We start from the raw sequence: 19,909 nt of genomic DNA on the forward strand, positions 1-19,909 counted from the left end.
CACCGCACCAATTCAGTCAGTCCTCGCTCAATCGTATGCGAAGGCTTTACTGTCCGCATTTTGTGTAGGGGGAAGGAGGTGCGGGGCGATAATTACCTTGCTCAAGGCGACACTGGGAGCCCACCAGTGGCAGGACGCGGCCCCGGCCGGCTGGGAACGCGGCGTGGAAACCGCAGGCGCGGGCGGGGCCGGGCGTCCGGCAGCTGAAGCTTGCGGCCGCGTTCCCTGCGCGCCACCACATCCGCGAGCCCTGCCGCCGCCGCGCCCAGCCTCTGGGGCTACCAGCCGCGCGCCGCGGACACGGCGGCCGGAGGGCGCGCGCTGGCGGCGGGAAGCTTGCAGCGCCGGGGACTAGCGCGACACGTGCGCCGGGAGCGCCGCGTTGGCGCCGGCCTGAGCCGCCCCTTGCAGACCCGCGACGCGCGGTGAGTGACCAGTGGCTCGAGTGGGGTGGGGGCATCGGGGACTTCGGGACACGGACCTAGCGGGGTGTCTAAATGCCTGGAGCTTCTGTGCCTCGCTTTTCCCGGGAGGCTTGGCCCGGAGGGCGGCGGGGGGCACTCCTCATCGAGGTGCTCACTCTCTGGGTGCTGATGTGCACCTTCACGTGCACAGGTTGGCGTTCGGCCGATTGGAGGGGAGAGGGCGCTCATACTGAGCCTCCCAGGTGCTCCCTGGGGCAGGACGCAGAATGGTGGCTGCGTGGCTCAGGGAGGGCTGGCGTCTGGGAATGGGCTGAGGGCTCTAGTTAGGGTCCAGTCTTGGTCCAGGCCCTCAGGCGTGACTTGGGCTAGAAAATAGGCCTTCTCTGACTAGGTTATTGAGGAGTCTTAGTCTCATAGTGGGAGTGTACTGTCCCATCATAGGCAGCACTTTCCTGTGGCCTCTGTAGACAGACCCAGAGTCCCTACCTGGCCAGTTAGTTACTATAGGAATGTTCTGGGGCAAGCCAACTGGCTAGCCACTGGCCAGACTCAATTTTCTCATCTGTGAAATGTCTTTCGGAAGGTCCTTCTCGCTTGGTTAAGGGGCACTAAATACAAGCATTCTAAGAGATTAGTATCTGCATTAGATTAGATGGACATCTTAAGCATTTTAGTAACCCAGAAGCCTACAAAAAGACTTTTACCAGGTATGTCTAGAGAACAGGACAAAATTAGTCTTTATCTCTTAACTCTGGATAATTGTTATAATCCCTTACATGTATATCCTGTGTGAATAAAAGTCTTTGTTGAACCCCTACTATGTACCCAGGCTTTGGATATATATTGTTCATCCTATATAATTCTTTAAAAAGCCGGTGAAGTTGTTATTAGTATTCTCATTTTACAGATATGGAAACTTTCTAGCTTTCACAGAGATAGTAAGTTACAGGTTTCTGGCTCCAAACTCTGTGCTTCTTGCCCTTGCACCTCTGGCTCATAACATTATATCCACTTCCACTTGGACAAACAAACATTATATTCTCATTTCCCGTTAACTAGAAATGGTACTATTTCTCTGTTCAACGAAAGGACTTTAGTGGCTAAGAGCTGACACTCTCTTCCCCCCAGTAATGCAAAATCCTCAATCATTACCAGCACTTTTTTTTTAAAGATTTTATTTATTTATTTGAGAGAGAGAATGAGATAGAGAGCATGAGAGGGGGGAGGGTCAGAGAAAGAAGCAGACTCCCTGCTGAGCAGGGAGCCCTATGCAGGACTCGATCCCGGGACTCCAGGATCATGACCTGAGCCGAAGGCAGTCGCTTAACCAATTGAACCACCCAGGCGCCCTACCAGCACTTTGTTAGGCATGAAAGGCTCTGTAAGAGTCTGCAACATTCCTTTTTGATGTGTCTTGTTTCTTGAATGTCATGATGATTACATGGGATGGTCAATTCCCAAATTTTGGCAAGCTCTGAATCCTGTGTTAGAATGAGTTCTAGGGCGAAAAAATTCTAAAGCATATGTAAGATTTTTATGGGAGAAGAATCCTCTCAGTAGATGGCTGCACATCATTTCTCAAGCATGGACTTATTTTTGTATTACTATGGTATAGTAATGCTTTGTTTTCTGGTTATCTGTCATCTTTGTAATAACACTCAGCACTGCTCTCAACTTCTACATGTAAATTTGTGCAGACCAACATAAAAAAGCAAGCCAAATCCCAAAGAAGGCTTGTCTAGTGCCCTTTGCTCTTGGAATCATGGTGCTCTTTGCTAATGGTAACAATGATTTTTTTTTTAATACAAATATGTATTGAATAGCTATTATGTTCAAGACATTGTACTGGTCACTGTAGTGAATATAAAGAAATGTAAGATGCAGTTCCTGTCCTCAAGATGTTAAAACTATTTGGGAAGACAATAATTATGAGAACACTATGTCAAGGATGATAGGTGGCATAAATTCACCTATTATAAAGGAGGTATGGGATCTAGTTTTAATCAAATTAATCTTCAGTAATGAACCAGAAAAATAGGCAAAGAGAGAGGTCAAAAAGCAAGGCTGTCCTTGAAAAGTAAATGATATTATCCATTTTCTTATAATAATAATAGCAGATAATAATATTTATTGAGCTCTTGCTATGTACCAGGCACTGTAATAAGAGCTTCTTATTTAACCTTCACAATAATCCTGTGAGGGAGGTGCTATTTTTATTCTCATTTTCCATGACAGGAAACTCAAGTATGGAAGGTGGTTCTAATTTATCTAATTCTGAATTTGCTTCTGGTTTTTCTGTATTATCTTGGTCAACGTGCAGATTTCCCCACTTAGAGAATTGAGATACCAGTAGGTACTTTGTGTAGCAGATGACCAAATATTAACAACTCAATTATATGCTCTGGATTGTGATAAATTGCTAAGTAAATGCCTATAAAAGATCATTAAGATTAGAATCTTAATTTACATCTCTTTATAGTGGTATGCAGAGGAAGAGGTAAACATTGAGTACAACATCAGGCAGAGATGTTGAGACATGGGGTTGTTTGTATAGAGACTTCAGCTGAATTCTTCATTTATATAAGAAAGCTTGAGGAAAATTGTGGGATGATGATCAATAGTCTTGATCAATAGTCTTAGCTCACACCACGCCCTGTCAGTATGCCTCCAATTATCTTCAGTTGTGAAATTCGTAGAAAATTCCCCAAAACAAAGTAATTGTAGTGTGCTTTAATATTTTTGATGCCTGGGTGCCTGGGTGGCTCAGTTGGTTAAGTGACTGCCTTCGGCTCAGGTCATGATCCTGGAGTCCGGGGATTGAGTCCCGCATCGGGCTCCCTGCTGAGCAGGGAGTCTGCTTCTCCCTCTGAACCTCCCACCTCTCATGTACTCTCTCTATCTCATTGTCTCTCTCAAATAAATAAATAAATAAAATATTTAAAAAAATATTTTTGATGCCTCGTAGCACTTTATGAAACCACCAGGTGATTGATGCTACAAGGTGAAGCAAAACTTGCCAGGATTTCATAATACGCAAGATCCAAAGATAAACCTCCCACCTCATGCCACTGTCTTCAAATTGAGACTTCAAGATGGAGGGAGACTCTTCCAGTAAACCAAGGAAGAAAATTTAAGTGAAAGAGATTTAATTTTCTCAATAAAGGTAAATTGCCATTTTTCAAACAAGGAAAAGAGGCTTTGAAGTGTGAAGTTACTTGTGATGGTGACACAGATAAAAGTGGAGGAACCAGGATGGCACCCAGTTCCTCAGGCCCCAGACACTGTGCTCTTTCCAGTACATCATCCTTCCCAAAAGTAAATGGCTTGTTTTATTTATAGCTCTAGAAGAATGCAGAGAGTGAAAATAAAGAAGGTTGGATTGTTAGAACTTAATTGAACAAGTGCTACGAAAATTGTTGGCTTTTGGAGCTAATTCAAGAAAGAAAAAAGGAAACAAAACAACACCAGTTGATTTGAAAGTAACTAGTTTCTTCAAAACTCCATCCATGTCTTGTTTCTCCTTTCTTTATTTCTTTTTTTGTAGTTCTCTTGTGGGAATGTTGTTCAGTTTACAAGACAGTTCACACTACAAATGATTTGAGGGTTGGGATGGGATATGATTCCCTCATACATTTTAAATGTAATTTGTTTACATACAACATTTGAAGAGCCTGTCTGTTATGTTCAGTGTGATATATCTGAAATGGAAATAAAGGCAAATAGAACTGACAGAACATTTCAGAAAAATATAAAAGAAGGGGTAAAAGTGTAAGGGAACTTTTCTAATGAAAAATGATAAAGTAGGGCACCTGGATGGCTCAGTTGGTCGAATGTCTGACTTTCGATCTTGGTTCCAGGTCTTGATCTCAAGGTCAAGAGTTCAAGCCCCAAATTGGGCTCTGCACTGGGCATGGAGCCTACTTTAAAAAAAGAAAGAAAGAAAAAGAAAAATAGGGCACCTGGGTGGCTCAGTCATTAAGCATCTGCCTTTGGCTCAGGTCATGATCCCAGGGTCCTGGGATCGAGCCCCGCACTGAGCTCCCTGCTCTGCAGGAAGCCTGCTTCTCCCTCTCCCACTCCCTCTGCTTGTGTTCCTGCTCTTCCTATCTCTCTCTGTCAAATAAATAAATAAATGAAATCTTTAAGAAAAAGAAAAATAATGAAGAGGTTATTAAGAGGGAAAGGAGAAAACCCTCCAACAAAAATTTTTAAAAAAAGGACCAAAATTTCAGAAGTCTCATGATTTCACGCAAGAAAAGAATGTTCCTATGTATAGGTAAATTTAGGGCTACAAATGCTTACCAGTGAGATGAAAGAAAATTCAAGAGAGCCTCAGCAGGTGTGTATGAAAGAAAAACAGGTGTCTGTCCTGTCCAGCTTCACTCATGTAAAAGGTACTGGGATTATTGTGGAGAAAGAAGAAAAAGCAGAAAGGGTTGAGGTGATGTTACTTTCCTTGCCTGTCATACCACCTAACATGACATCATGAAGAGGCTGATTTGATGATCAGGGCCTGACAGGCCAGCATTTGTCCATGTTATGGCTTGTGAGATTTTTCACCAAATGGTAGACTCAGAAGAAAAAAGGAAATAATGCTTCAGTCAGGAGACTGTTCTTTTTCATGACTTAGCTCATGAAAAGTCATGGAGAAGAAGGTTGGCTCCAATGGCTAAGTTGCAAGTTACCTACTTGGTGGATAGGATTATCCTTTTCCATCCTCATAGTGGAATAGATCATTAGAGGTGGTTACATATTTCGTATATACAGTTTTTGTGTTTGTTTCATCCTCTTTTCAGAGAGGGAGGAGGGTATCAGAAATAATGATTCACACTGAACTCTACCTCTGAAACTAATAATACACTATATGTTAATTAATTGAATTTAAATTTAAAAAAATGAGTAGTTAAACTGATTATGAGTGGTATTTGTTGACTAATGGCTTCATTTCAGGGTAAATTTATAAGGAGCCACAAGTTTTAACATTAGAATTTTTTGGCAGAATAGGTTTTGAACAATTTACCAGGTTGCCCTTAATCATCAAAATGCCACTTTTTGGTAGAACTGTTCCTTTCCGTAACCATATTCTGTTATATATCCATGATGCGAAGCTACTGTATATTCAGTAAGAATACAGTCTTTCTTTGACTCCAGTTTGATATTTTCTAAGTCTCTTACCTCTTATTTGAAGGTGGTTCTGTGCTCTATAATAAATCATATAATCTCAGCAAAAAGAAAAGAAATAATGATTCAAGCTTCTGAAGATTAAAGTATCAGGCATCATAATTGCTTTACTAGTGGGTAACATAAAGATTGTATGTAAACTGCATTGTGCCTGGAATATCATAAGAGATCAACAAACTATAGCATTAGTATTAATGGTAGAGTTAGCATTAGCACTGTTTTTAATGTTATGCTGCTATTGTTGCTACTGATCAGGAGCAGTCTCACATGCTAGAGGTAATGTTGGGTTAGAAATCAGGAAACCTATGTTCTGATCTGGATTCTGCTATTAATGACCTTTGGCAAGTCCCCTCTTTTCTCTAAGCCTCGGTTTATCTATCTGTAAAATGGGGAAGGTAGAAGAGATGGCCTCCAAAGTGTTGTCTTCATACTGAGCTGCCACCAGTAAGACATGTCTGTAACTAGCGATGCCAGCAGAAGGGAAGGATTTTGTACTCTGCCTCACTGAGTGAACTGGGTTATTAAGGGCATTCATTTGTTTTTTTAAAAAAGATTTTATTTATTTATTTGACAGAGAGAGAGATAGCAAGAACAGGAACATAAGCAGGGGGAGTGGGAGAGGGAGAAGCAGGCTTCCCGCTGAGCAGGGAGCCCGATGGGGGGCTCGATCCCAGGACCCTGGGATCATGACCTGAGCCAAAGGCAGACACTTAACGACTGAGCCACCCAGGCGCCCCAAGGGCATTCATTTGTAAGACAGCCAGCCTCGATGCACATCTAGAACAATCACTTGGTTGTTCTACAGTGGCTCGGACTCAAAAGTCAGCTGTTGGGAGGGGAAGAAAGCAGCAGGACCATGGCAATTAATAGCTAACCTTTGAGGTTCCTTCCTCCTCTGACTTATTAAAGTACTTGATAGGTAGGGTTAAGAATAAAGATAGACTAACATACGAATTTTTTTTACGTAGTTTAACAAAACATATAATTCCAGTACGGTGAAAGTCATAAGTGATTTAAAAAAGAAATGCAAAAGCAGGACCCAGAAAAGAAAATGGGAGCTAGCCTCAATGGAGTGCCTACTTCATTCTAGGTATTCTCATGGGTCCATGACACTATCAGATTAATCTTCCCAATAACTCTGTCTAGATCCATATTACTGTACCCACTGTAAGAAATGGCAGTTTTACTGTTAATACCACACAGTGGGACTGAGATTCACTAGCCTTTTTCTTTTCCATAATACCATGCTGTCCCTTGAACTTAACATGGTGCTACAAAAGAAAAGTAATGTGGAAGTAGAACATGCTCCTGCCTACATGAAATTATCACCTGTGGTAAGGGTTTTTCCTAGCCTAGTAAAATATGATTTTGAGGTAGTGCATATTTTTGTGCTTCTTCCTGGAGCAGTGGGGAAAGAGACTCACTGAGGTGGTAATAGATGGCCCTGCCTTCCTGCCAGTCGCTATATTTCTGGCTGGTCCTTGTCCTCCTCACTGAGACCTTGTTTTCACTATCTGGAAACTGTCACAATTTGAATGATGAGTCAGTGACATAGCATACTCTTTGATTTTCTGATTCAAGATAGAGTTGTAGTTTTAATATCAACCCTCTAGGCAGGCTGTCTGAAAGATGTTTGCAGTTGATAGGAGGTTTCATTTTATTGGAAGAGATCTCATTTACTTGAAGGTCTTTGAGGTTCTGAGTTTCTTATAAAAGGAGAAAGTATTTTACTGGGTATTCAAAGAGAATGAGCAAGCTCATATTTGGATAAATGTACTGTATAAACTGAACTTTAGCCTCTATTTTGCTTATTTCATATATAGGTATATAGGGGTGTGTTTCATATATATGCATATTTCATATATATTTCTTATATACATATTTCATATGTATTTTGTATTTACATATTTCATATTTATACATTTAAAAATTCTTAAAATAACTAATCAAATATTTTGATATTAAATATTTTACTTATTTGGAGACTATCATAGCTCCATAAATTGCAGTGCATATTGAAAGATACCCTGTAGATACCCCTTGTAGTCAGGAAGCAGAAACTTATTAATCCCTATGTAACTGTTCCTTCATGATTCAGTTATTTTCTAGTTCAATTCATAATTTCCTTTATGCCAGACTATTACAAATTTTAATGAAGCAACTAAGGTAGTGGTAATAAAGAAAAACTTATTATTAATGATGTCAACCACAATGTGGCAGAATCAGATTTAATGTAATTGTAATGTTATTACATTAATAGATGAACACAAAAAATCCATTTAAGTTTTGTTCAGTTCAGCACATGTCCACTATGTGCCATATATTGTGGCCTCTGCTCATGAGGAGTTTGTAAGCAAATGGAAGAGACAGACAGATAACTAATAAAGTAGTTCTACTTAATATGGCAGGTGCTAAGATACGAGGAGGCCAGGATGCTATATAGGAGGCTTCAGTCTGACCTAAAGACATAGGTAAGGCTTCCTAAGATTTAACGACTTCTTTCCTTCTCTACTACTGTAAGTGTGGTCCACATCATCATTTCTTACTGGGTACCTGCGATTGCTTCCTAACTGGTCTGCTTGCTTCCACTCTGGCCCCGTACATGAAGCCAAGACTAACTTTTTTGTTTTTTGCCTTTGCCTGTGTATATTTAATATAATTCATATCTTGTAACACCCTCAATTAAAACTCAGTTAAATTAATAAATAAAACCTTTAATTAAACATCAGTGATTTCCTATAGATTTGAGAGTAAAATCCAGGCTTCTTTCCATGGCAAACAAGTCCATGGAAGATCTGGCTCCTGGATTCTTCTCCATTTCATGTCCTACCATTCTCTGATCACAGTCACTTTCCCTGCCACCCTGACCTTTTTCTGTGCTTCATTAATAGCCAACTTATTCCTCTGCCTCTAGGCTTTATCCTGAGTCTTCATTTGTCGCCTGCCAATCTCAGCTCAAGCTTCACTTCCTAGAAATGCCTTCATTGACCAACTTCTCTCCTCCCTAGGCTTCTCTCCCCTTAGCTTCTCTTATGTTTTTCTTTTATCATTGTCTGAATTTATTTGTTATTTATTTCTTTGTTTTTTGTCTCCCTACTCTAGAGTGTTGGTTCCATGAGTGCTGAAATCCTGTCTACTCTATCCCTAGCCCCTGACACATAGCAACTGCTTAGTACATATTTGTTGAATGAATGGCTGAATAAAAGGTTTCTGAATTGGGTTGGGATGGATGAATATAGCCATTCTAAGAACAGTGGAAAAGTAAGAGAATAGAATTGGCAAAGATACAGAAGCATGCATTGGAATGAGATGTGCAGGGAAGCAATGCAGCTCAGTGTTAGTAGACAGTAGAATGCCAGCAGAGAGTAGAGGTAGATGTGCTTGGTAATAAAGGCAGGAATTAGCCGACGGAGGCCATTGTATGCCATGACCTTGGACTGTGTGGTTTAGATGAAGGGAAACTCAGATTTCAATTTAGATCAGTGTTTCTCAAACATTTTTAACCAAGACCCATAAGAAGTACATTTTAGGGGCACCTGGGGTGGTTCAGTCCGTTAAGTGTCTGCCTTTGGCTTAGGTGATGATCTCAGGGTCCTAGGATCGAGCCCCATGTCGGGCTCTCTGCTCAGCAGGAAGCCTGCTTCTCCCTCTGCCTGCCCTCTCTCCCTGCTTGTGCTCTCTCTGTCACATAAATAAATAAAATCTAAAAAAAAAAAAGAAAATACATTTTATATTTTCTGTAAACTGAGAGCCACCCTCAGATTTTAGAGGCCACCACATTCCTTAGCTCATGGCCCCTTTCCTCCATCTTCAAAGCTAACAGTGGAAGATCCAGGCCGTCTCATATCACAGCTCTCTGACAGACCTTTTTTCTCCCTCACTCACTTTTAAGGACTCACTTGATTAGATTGGGCCCATTTGGATAATATAGAATAACCTCCCCATTTCAGATCCTTTGCTATAATGGCATCTCCAAAGTCCCTTTGTCACGTAATGTAATATATTCACAGGTACTTAGGGCATGGACATCTTTGGTGGGCCATTATTCTGCCTACCACAGGGATGTTTATAGGGAGTTTTTTATAGCTCATCTTCCTTCCCCCTTCCTCCCTTTTCTCTTTCTTGTAATAAACATTTATTAAGTATTCTTTCCTAGTGCTGACATACAGCAGTGAGCAAGACAGCCAGTGTTCCTGCTCTCGTGGTGGCTTATTCTAGCACAAAGATAGATAGACAAGTAGTCAAGTAAATCAACAGAGTAGTTACAGACTGTCCCATGAAGACAATAAATAAGGTGATGAGTGGAAAGTAGCTGGGCAAGACCACTTTGGCTAGGTGGTCAGGGAGGGGCTCTCTGAGGAAGTGACACATGATCTGAGATCTGAACAGTGTAAGTCAGCCAGCTGCAAAGAAACAGAGGAAGAGGATTCTAGCAGAGGAAATGGAAAGTGCAGAGTCTCTGGGCGGCAAAAGACATGTCTTATTCATGGAATAACCTGAAAGCCAGTGCAAATGGAGAGGAGTGAGCAAGGCTAGAAAAATTTGAGCAAATGATGGTGGCAAGACAGGAGAAGTGAGGCCATGCAGTGCCTGAAAGATCATGTGCGGTAAGGACTTCTGATTTTATTCTAACAGCAGTGGACGTATTGAGGGTTTTAAGTAGTGGTGGTATGAAACAGGTAATGTAATCTTATTTGTACTTCTAAAAGGTAGTCCCTATGTGAAAATGACTTAGAAAGGGGTAAGGATGGATTGGAGAGACACACTGAGGGCCTACTGAAGTCACCTCGGGGAGAGATGACAGTCTTTTGGACTAGAGTGAGGACAGTAGGAATGGAGAGGAGCAGACTGATCTGTGATATATTTTGGAGGTAAAACTGACAGGACTTAGTGATGGTTTGGTTGTAGGGGATGAGAAAGAGGGTGAAATCAAGGATGACTTCTAGGTTTTTGAGAAACTTCAGTTATTTGCTGAAATCAAAAAGGCTAGGGAAAGAACCAATTTGAGGAAGGGAGACCAAGGATTCCAACTGATCATGTTAATATTGAGCATTTTATTAGAGGTCCAAGAGGAGATGCAAGGAGACAGATTGGAGCACTGAGAGATGTCTGAGTTGAAGATATGCACCTGAGAGTCATTCGCATACAAATAATTTCTAGAGCCAGGTGACCAGATGAGATCCCCTGGGAAGGGAGTAGAAGTAGAGAAAAAAATGTCTTGAGTGAGCAGAGGTCCTCCCACAGTTGAAATTCAGGAGGAGAAAGAGCAACCAGCAAAGACTATTGAAAAGGTGCTAAATTTTGGGGGGCTTTCCTGATTGATGGCTAGGCTAGAGGTAGAAAAGTCAAAGGAGCAAGTGGGCACATTTCTATATACCCATTAGAGCAGTACTGTTGTATCGCTAGCACTTAACAATGTGCTTGGCACATGAAAGGTGGACTATTGAATGAATAAGTGAGTTTTTTTGAAAATGGCCAATATGTTCTGGCATATCTCTAGGTATGGGAGTAAGAGGTGAACATTTGCATTTTCTGGTTCCCAGTGGCCTAACATCACAGAACTTTCCAGCTACTTTATGGATTTTAGGCCCACCTTTAATAGAATTTAGAGAATTTCCTAATGACTCGTAGAACCATTTCTTAGATTTAAATTGGGAAACAATCAGAAATCACCAGTTTGCATTTTCTGAAACATTCAAGATAGAAATACATAGTAAAATAAACAAGTAATGAATAAACAAGCAAACAAACAAGTAAAATTGAACTTCTGTAGAAGACTCCAACAACTCCCTTTCTTATGACCAAAGAGATCAGTCTTTTACTAAGTTCCAGGAGAGGGGTATAAGCCACTTTTTAATTTCCCATTACTTCTAAAAGCACATGAATAGCTCAGAAATTCTCATCTGTCTTGGGATTTAACACCACTGTGTTTGACTATGATAATGCAGCCCTGTTTGGAAGAAAAAGATTTTTGTGTGCTACTGAAGCTCAGAAGGTTAAGTAACTTGCCCACAGCCTCAAAGTTTTTTTTTTTATTATTTTTATTTTATTATCATTTGGTGGGGGGGCAGAGAGAGAGGAAGAGAGAGAATCTTAAGTATGCTTCACACCCAGCACGGAGCCCAGTGTGGGGCTCAGTCTCACAACCCTAAGACCATGACCTGAGCCAAAATCTAGAGTCAGATGCTTAACCGTAACCGACTGAGCCACCCAGGTGCCCCACAGTCTCAAAGTTCTTAAGCCCAGTTCTAAAGGACTCCAATGTCTCTTCTCCCACCCTTTGCCAATGCCAAGGAGCTTAAGTGAATGGGGGTTAGAGGTGGCTAAGATTTTTAATTTACTAGTTTTAAAAGTATACTGCTTAAAAAAATCTTAACAATATAGAGAAGTTAAAGGAGCATTTTAAGTCCTTCTGAGAATGATGTTGGTTCTGGTATCTTCTGAATGTATTTAACATGAATGAATTTGTCTTCTTTTGCAAGGAAAATTACAGAGGTGTATTCCAGAGTTGACTGTTCATGGCACATACAGTTGGAGGGTGCTCATTGGCACTTATTTTTATCATTGTGTTGTTGTTGGTTAAAGCAAACATAGGTAAGATATTTCTATAATTGAATCTTAGAAGGATTTGTGGTTTAAACTCTCAGTTACAGATGAAATATGTATTTGTGAGAATTGTTCTGGTAGTTGGTCTTTTGTAGTCTGTCTTCTCTCATTTTAAATGGGTAAGTCTGGTTCCATATCTATAGCTAATATGCATTTTATTTAATTTATGCTGATTAATATATGAGTCCAATCATATAATTTCTCTTTAAAAAGTGGCTCGGTAACCACAAAGCTGGCATTGTGAATTTTACTAAAATGAGATATGATAGTGCATTTTAACAGAGGGTATGCATGGTTGAATTCAACTATTCTAAAAAAAAAATAGTGGCTGACATTTTCCTTGCCTTTTCTTTATTGGGAGCTTACTTTTTTACTTTCTAGCTCATTACAACCAATGAAAACCAAAGAAGCAGAGAACAGACATATAAGTAGGATGGGAGGGGAGAAAAAGACAGAGAGACTTAGTTTTAGTTCTGAAAATAAAAAAAGAATATTTTATTTAAAATGAATTTTTAGTATTTCCTTTATTTGATTTAAATAACTTTTTTATAAATTCATGTTTAGGGTAGTTAAAGCAATCTTACAATTACAAAAAAAAAAAAAGACTTTCAGTGGAGGCTTTCCATCACATCTGAAAATTCAGGGCATTTCTGAATTTTCTGAATCTCAACAATTCTGAGATTCTTTCATTGGCAGGACCACCAAAAACTGCTCATTTCTGAATAGTTGTCATACTTATTTACACAAAAACTTCTAGAAAGTAAGAATGACCTCTCTTTTAATGAGCTCAATATGGGATCTGGCAATAAATAAATAAATAAGTAAACACACTCTTTTAAAATAAGAATACATTCATGTAATGTCATATTAGCTGTACTGGGTTATGGTTTATCTAGCCCAGTGTCTTGCATCTTGAAGGAATACCAAAGTGTGGCATGGAGGACCTAGTTTTCATCCTTGATGCCAACCACAAACATACCAGAGCCACTGAATATTTTCTTTTGTTATAAAATAATGTTATAGGTTATACATACTTTATACCACTACAGCAAGAGAAAGTATTATTCCTGAATCTACCCCTTAGAGTTTGTAATAGCCTTTTAAATGGTCATTTTTTTGGTTTGTTTGTTTGTTTTGCTTTTTGCTCTGAGTATTGAAGTAAGCAAGCCTTATAAATCAGAAATGAGGATGGAAGCAAATGTAATCTACTGTGGGAAGTATTTTCCAGTAATCGTGAAAAATTTGCATATAAGAGAGATTGGTTTTTCCTGGTCCTCTGTTTCAACCCTATTCTCTCAGCACTTTTAGTCTTACTGTTTTGAGAACAATGCATCTTTTAATTAAAATAAAGTTAGACTTTAATGTGGTTGCCTTCTGTTCTCATTGTGCATCACCAATACAGCCAGAGCAATGTGGGGTATTTCTATTTCCATGATTTGATGGGATTAATTTTACCCTGCTCTTGAGAATCACACAAACCCACCATTTTGAAATGGGTTTCTTATGTGCTGACTTGTGTCTTATTGCAGATGCATGCAGGAGAGGAGATGTGACTGTGGAGCCTTCCCATGTAATTTCACTTGGATCAGCTGTCAATATTTCATGCTCTTTGAAGCCCGAACAAGGCTGCTCACAATATCCCGGTTTTAACATGTTAATCCTTTACAAGTTTAACAGAAGAATCAATTTTCTGCATGGTCACTTCCTCAGTTCTCAAGTCACAGGTCTTCCTCTGGGTACAACTGTGTTTCTCTGCAAACTGGCCTGCAGCAAAAACAAGGAATTACGAATATGTGGGGCAGAGATCTCAGTTGGTGGTGAGCATTCCATTCTGAATTCTTAAAAACTAGTCATCTTTTGGTATTTGTCATGTGTTAGACAGAAATCCGAATATAGGGCAGTGTTCCATCTTTTCCTGCCACATGGATCTATTTTATCTTGATAGCAATATGAGTACCTCAATATGAGAAATCCAGAAAGCAATAGAATTTGGATCTCATGTAGTAGTGTTCTCTCTCTCTCTCCCAACTCTCCCTCCCCACCAGTTATTTTGCCCATTAAGACTAAGGACCTGTTGGGAGCCTGGGTGGTTCAATTGGTTAAGCGACTGCCTTTGGCTCAGGTCATGATCCTGGAGTCCCAGGATCGAGTCCCACATCGGGCTCCCTGCTCAGCAGGGAGTCTGCTTCTCCCTCTGACCCTCTTCCCTCTTGTGCTCTCTATCTCTCATTCTCTCTCTCTCAAATAAATAAATAAAATCTTAAAAAAAAAAAAAAAAGACTAAGGACCTGTTGTTCTTGGACTCCAGTGGCAGGAAAGAGAATCTCTGCAGCTGAATCTTCATGCCTTCTTGATTTATGAGAATTTGTTCAAAGCTACAACCTCCTAAAAAGAAGAGATACTGTTTTTGACTTAGGAAGCCCAGGTTGACTACCCAAGGCTGAGCAATTCTCCTTTCCCTAACTTAATAGTCCTTATATCCACATTCATTCCTGACCACTGGTTATCATACTTAGCGGAGGTTAAAGGAGAACTGTTGTCACACTCTTTTCTGGGTTTTCTAAAAATCTCCATGAGCCGGAACTGATAGGCTCATGCTTTGTCAGGAGAGTTGACATATATAGTCTCAAGGAAGCAAGAGTGAGGGAATGAGCCAGGAAAGGACCAAAGCAAACACAAGGAGGTCAAATTACTGAGCTGGCCACAGCACCAACAGAAAATACAGTTGGTTGCTTGGTCACTAGGGACATTCCCAGAAAAAACATATGGGAATACAATGACAGGGAAAGAGAAGAACTTAACTGTCATTGGTGAAAATTTACCCATAGGGTATCAACTCCCTTACATGCTGGCTTACAGTGCTGGTCCCTCCAGGAAGCTGCTGGGAGTAAGAACTAAGACATCAGAGTTGGCATCTATAGCATGAGCCACAGTGCCCCAGGTGAGCCAGGAGTATACCTGCCTAAAGCTTGTAGACTGCAACCTGCAGCCTTAGCCTTGAAGGCCCAGCCAGGCAAGCCAGTGAGTATGCATGGGCTCTGAGTCATCCCAGGAAACTGTGCCTCCATGGTTCCAGAGAAGTCTGGAGTGGACAGTAAGAGGGATGGGGAGAGTAGGAGGATTGCAGGCTGGCTGACCAAGATGCAAGGACAGAGCCCCTGACATGAAGACAGTGAAACAGCTCAATGAAACTCTTTTCAGGAAAAATGGAAACCACTTTTCTGTAACCTCTAAGGATATGGTTGGGGCCAAGCAATCTTCCTGGAGAGCCACCAGAAGCACCAAGCAGAACACCAAGCACACAGCCAAATAATCATTGGAGGCTAAGGAGACATAAACCAGGTCCAGGCCTCTTCTTCCCATTTGTGGCCTCCTATTCACACCACTTACCGGTCATGTACTCTCAGCTCCAACTGCCTGTGGTGTCCTAAAAGGAGCATGGGCTTTGAAGCCCAGCCCTGTCACTAACAGTATACTGATAGGCAGTTTCAATTCTCTGAGCTCCAGTTTCTCTGTCTGTGTTATCAAGATATTAACACCTACTTCATGAGATGGTTGTAGTGATTAGATGATACCTGGTATGCAAAGTGTTTAATCTAGTACCAGGCACAGAGAAGGCACTGAGGTGATAAGCTCTAGGGTGGAGGTTTCAGCTGGCTTGACTCTTCTTCCTGTGTGCAGCATGGTAGATACGAGTCCATTTCCCTTAAAAGAAAGTACAAGAAAGTGATAGACAAATGAAAATTTCTCTAAAAAAACACCATTGGTCCTCACCTCTTTCGTCCTCAGAACACCTGACTGTTTCACCCAGGTAACTCGCTGTCTTAGTAGACCAATATTACGTATTTATATTAGATGTTCCCAGGCCTATGATGTCAGTTGCTGCTGGTGTTTTTCTTCATATTTATTAGGCTAACAGTAGCCTTGGAGGTCAGTATTCTTGCACACGTCCTTAGCCATCCAGTCCATTTCCTACTTTGCTCAGATGTGTTAGAGTGCTGCGACTCCTTTCCATTTTTGAAGTTTTCCATCCAGTGGTGTGCCTGGGTGGCTCACTCGGTTAAGCATTGACTCTTGATATCGGCTCAGGTCTTGAACTCAGGGTCGTGAGTTTAAGCCCCGCATTGGGCTCTGCACTGGGCATGGAGTCTACGTAATTTTTTTTTCATCCAGAGTATACAGATGCATTTGTGACAGTTTACAGCCTCAGAAGACCTAGAGAGATGGTTAAGAGGATCTGTCATAGTGCAGCTTAGTTAGGTGGTACTGCTGGAATGTTGCTTGTCCAGTGTGCTCAAGTGGTAACCACACCATCAGTGGCTGCTCTTTGAGCAAGTTTAGCACCTTTGAGGTGAAGGACTGACTGGAAGCAACAGCTTTTTCTGAGTATGGCTAATCATTCCAAGAAAAGAATTTTGGTTTCACCTAGTATGGTAAGCTTAACCTTATCTAGTGAGGGAGTAAACAGCGTCTTTTCTTTTTTGTGGTAAGTGGTATCCTTTTTTGTAGTGCCATTGTATATCCTGAGAATGTGGTCATAAAGTTGGCTGGTTTTTCAGAACTGGGAATGGGTAATTTAACCTTTTCTTCCCAGCCTCTCCTTGGGTTTGGGTGGTTCTACTACCAAGAATTCGTTCAAGTTGTGTGGTTGCTAAGCAGTCAGTGCTCTAGCTTAACCTTGCAGGGTTGATCTACAAACTACTTAGAAAATCAAGGTAATAAATGAAAGACAATGGATCCTTGCTTGGTTGTTTTCAATATATGCTTGACTGTTGATATTTCTGAAAGCTGTTTTTCTAAGACATTTAATTTCCCATAGTAAGTAGGGCTTTTAAATACATTAACAACCGTGGGACGCCTGGGTGGCTCAGTCAGTTGGCTCTGAATCTTGATTTCAGCTTGAGTCATGATCTTGCGGTTGTGGGATTGAGCCCCACGTCGGACTCCATGTGGAGCCTCCTTGGGAGTCTCTCTTGCCCTCTCCTTTGCCCCTCACCCTGTTGCAATCTCTCCCTAAAAAAAACAAAATGATAACAACCATAATGCTCATAGAAATTTATTATATTGCAAGCTATTTTAATTTTCAGAGGCTTTGATTTCTGTCCTTTATTGGGGGGGGGGTGTCAGCTATTGTACACTTGTATTGAAGAGAATGAGATCTGAATTGCCCTGGGACAGATAGTCTCTGCCAAAACCAAGTCCTGGGCTGAAGTAGACACCTTGATTTCATGGTGTGGGGACCTCATGTTGGGAAAGTTGACTTGATTTTTCAGTAAAAGCTGTGCTCTTTAAAATGAGAGTCTCTGCAAAATTTTAGGAGTAAAGGTACGAGTAAGAATTGTTTCATTACTTAAAGGTGCCACATGCTTTATATCTCATTTGGTCATCATTACCTATGAAGGGTTAAGGTAATGATGGTGGTTTGAACACATATATTTACATTGATCCCCCTGAAATTAAGCCAAGATGCAGTAAAGAAAATTTTCTAGAGGCACAAACCCTAAAGGACAAAAGGGATGGGAGGGGAGACATATCAACAAACTTTTGGAAGCTGGAAAACAGGTAGATCAGTGATAATTGGCTTAGCCAGCAGTGAGAAACATCTTGATGCAACGTGAGTGAATGCAGAATCTCCCGCCCCAGAAAGACTCAGAAATTGGTGATACCATGTCCTTCTGGGAGTGAGGGTAAGAATGGGACTAAAAATGAGAGGTTTGATTGAAAAATCTATTTGAAAAACAGATTCTCAGATCTCTTTCCCAATTCCATGTAGCTAGACATTCACAGCTCTGCTACTCTGGCATAAGACTGGAGGCTTGGCATTAAAGGGTCACTAAACTAGCTCTAGCCAGTTCAGCTGAGATTGGTAGTACCATGCTGGAAAACAAAGGGGATTAAAGGAACATTTGCATACAGCTCCCTTCAGCCCTATACCCTCCTCCACTCAAGTTAGAATATCCTTTTCTGGGAAATCTGATAAGTCCAAGAGGAAATACCTAAAATTATTTACAACATAGGTTCCCAAGGAAGCCTCGCCAGATCACCTTGGAGTAAAACCCAGAGTCAGCAAACACCCCTCAGCTGACACACATGCAGAGCTCCAATCTGTAATTTAGTGCCTCACTCCTATACATGAGTAAAAATATAACGATCTGGGGAAAATGTCTACTATGAAAGATAGAAACCAGAACAAATGTATGCAACAAAGCATATAAGCAAAGTGGAAGAAATAGAGTGTATTCAGGGAGAAGAAATGTTAAAAAACAAAAACTATACTTGATATCCTCAGAGAATTACAAGAAACTAGTGCATATAGAATAAAAATAGGATGCAGTGTGGAAAGGAAATACTCAGAGAAAACATTGCCCCCAAAGATAAACAAATGAAAAACTTAATAGGAGGGTGGATGTATACACTGAGGAGGTTTTTCCTTGAGAGTAGAACAGAAAGACCAAGAGCTTAAAAATATAGAAGATAAGGTATAAAATTAGAGGAAAATCCAACCTATAAAAACTAGGGATTTTTAGAAAGGAAAAAATAGGAGAATCGATGGAGAAATAATTCAAGACTATTCCCCAAACTGAAGGATATAAGTTCTCAGAATATATGAACTCTGAGAAACCAGAAGAGAATAGACCCTCCTTAAGCATATCTTTGTGAAAATTCAGAAAAGTGGGGACAAAGAAAAGATTCTACAATCTTCTGAAAATTAAAAACAGTGGTTCAAGAATCAAAATGGCTTCAGGCTTCTTTTTTTTTTTAAGATTTTATTTATTTATTTGTCAGAAAGAAAGAGCACAAGCAGGGTGAGCGGCAGACAGAGCAGAGGGAGAAGCAGGCTCCCCACTGAGGAAGGAGCCCTTCCGGATGTGGGACTGAATCCCAGGATCCAGGATCATGACCTGAGCCAAAAGCAGATGCTCAACCGACTGAGCCACCCAGGCATCCCTGGCTTTAGGCTTCTTAACAGCACCCTAGAATGTAGAAGACAACAGAGCATTGCCTCCAAAATCCTGGATGAAAATTCTTTTCAACTTAGAATTCAATACTCAGCCAAAATATCAGTCGAGTGTGAGGGTAGAATAAAGACATTTTTAATCGTGCTCAAAATATTTCCTCCCTGTACCCTTTCCCAGGAATTACTGGAGGATGTACCCCACCATCACAAAAAATTAAATCAGGGGAGAAGAAAGAATTGGATTTAAGAAACAAGAGGTCAAACACTGGAAAATGAAGGAATTTCCATTATACTAAGGACTGGCAATATCAGAATAACAGCTGTGTACCAGGCACAGAGGCAAACCTGTCTTGTTGGATAGTTCCCAAGGACCCTAGAAAGAGGTCTTCAGGCAATTGAAACAGCATTTGAATATGTTGAACAGTGGTTCAGATAATTGGCTTGAGAGTTTGGAATTATATTAGGAATAAGAAAACTAATGGAGGAACGGGACAATTTTTTTACTGGCTCCAGAATAAACAAAAAGTTGTACAGAAAATGAGAAGTTAATGTAGTAGTCTCTAAGTGGATCATAAGTAGTTATGTATACAGATATATACAGTGTATATATACATTTAACCATGCTCAAAATATTTCCTTCCTGGCACCCTTTCCCAGGGAACTGTATATAGTATATGCAGAGTGTGTGTGTGTGCGTGTGTATATATATATATGTGTGTGTGTATGTGTATATATAGCT

General features: G+C 40.6%; 1 protein-coding gene across 4 annotated transcripts in view; it reads left to right on the forward strand.

The window, feature by feature from the left end:
- The first annotated feature begins 313 nt into the window (after positions 1-313).
- The window catches only part of IL12RB2 (interleukin 12 receptor subunit beta 2), an 82,404-nt gene continuing 62,808 nt past the window's right edge, over positions 314-19,909 (forward strand). For 2 of the 4 annotated variants that reach the window (XM_027604085.2, XM_027604095.2), the window contains exons 1-3: positions 10,027-10,213; positions 12,089-12,200; positions 13,742-14,029. In XM_027604085.2, the coding sequence (XP_027459886.2) occupies positions 12,125-12,200; positions 13,742-14,029 (364 nt within the window). In that variant the 5' untranslated portion in view covers positions 10,027-10,213; positions 12,089-12,124. Of the gene's footprint in view, positions 426-10,026; positions 10,214-12,088; positions 12,201-13,741; positions 14,030-19,909 lie in introns of those variants that run through there. The other 2 variants (XM_027604100.2, XM_027604103.2) reach the window with 2 other exon arrangements.

This window comes from Zalophus californianus, chromosome 4, assembly GCF_009762305.2.
Source record: "Zalophus californianus isolate mZalCal1 chromosome 4, mZalCal1.pri.v2, whole genome shotgun sequence".
In the NCBI taxonomy this organism is placed as follows: Eukaryota; Metazoa; Chordata; class Mammalia; order Carnivora; family Otariidae; genus Zalophus; species Zalophus californianus.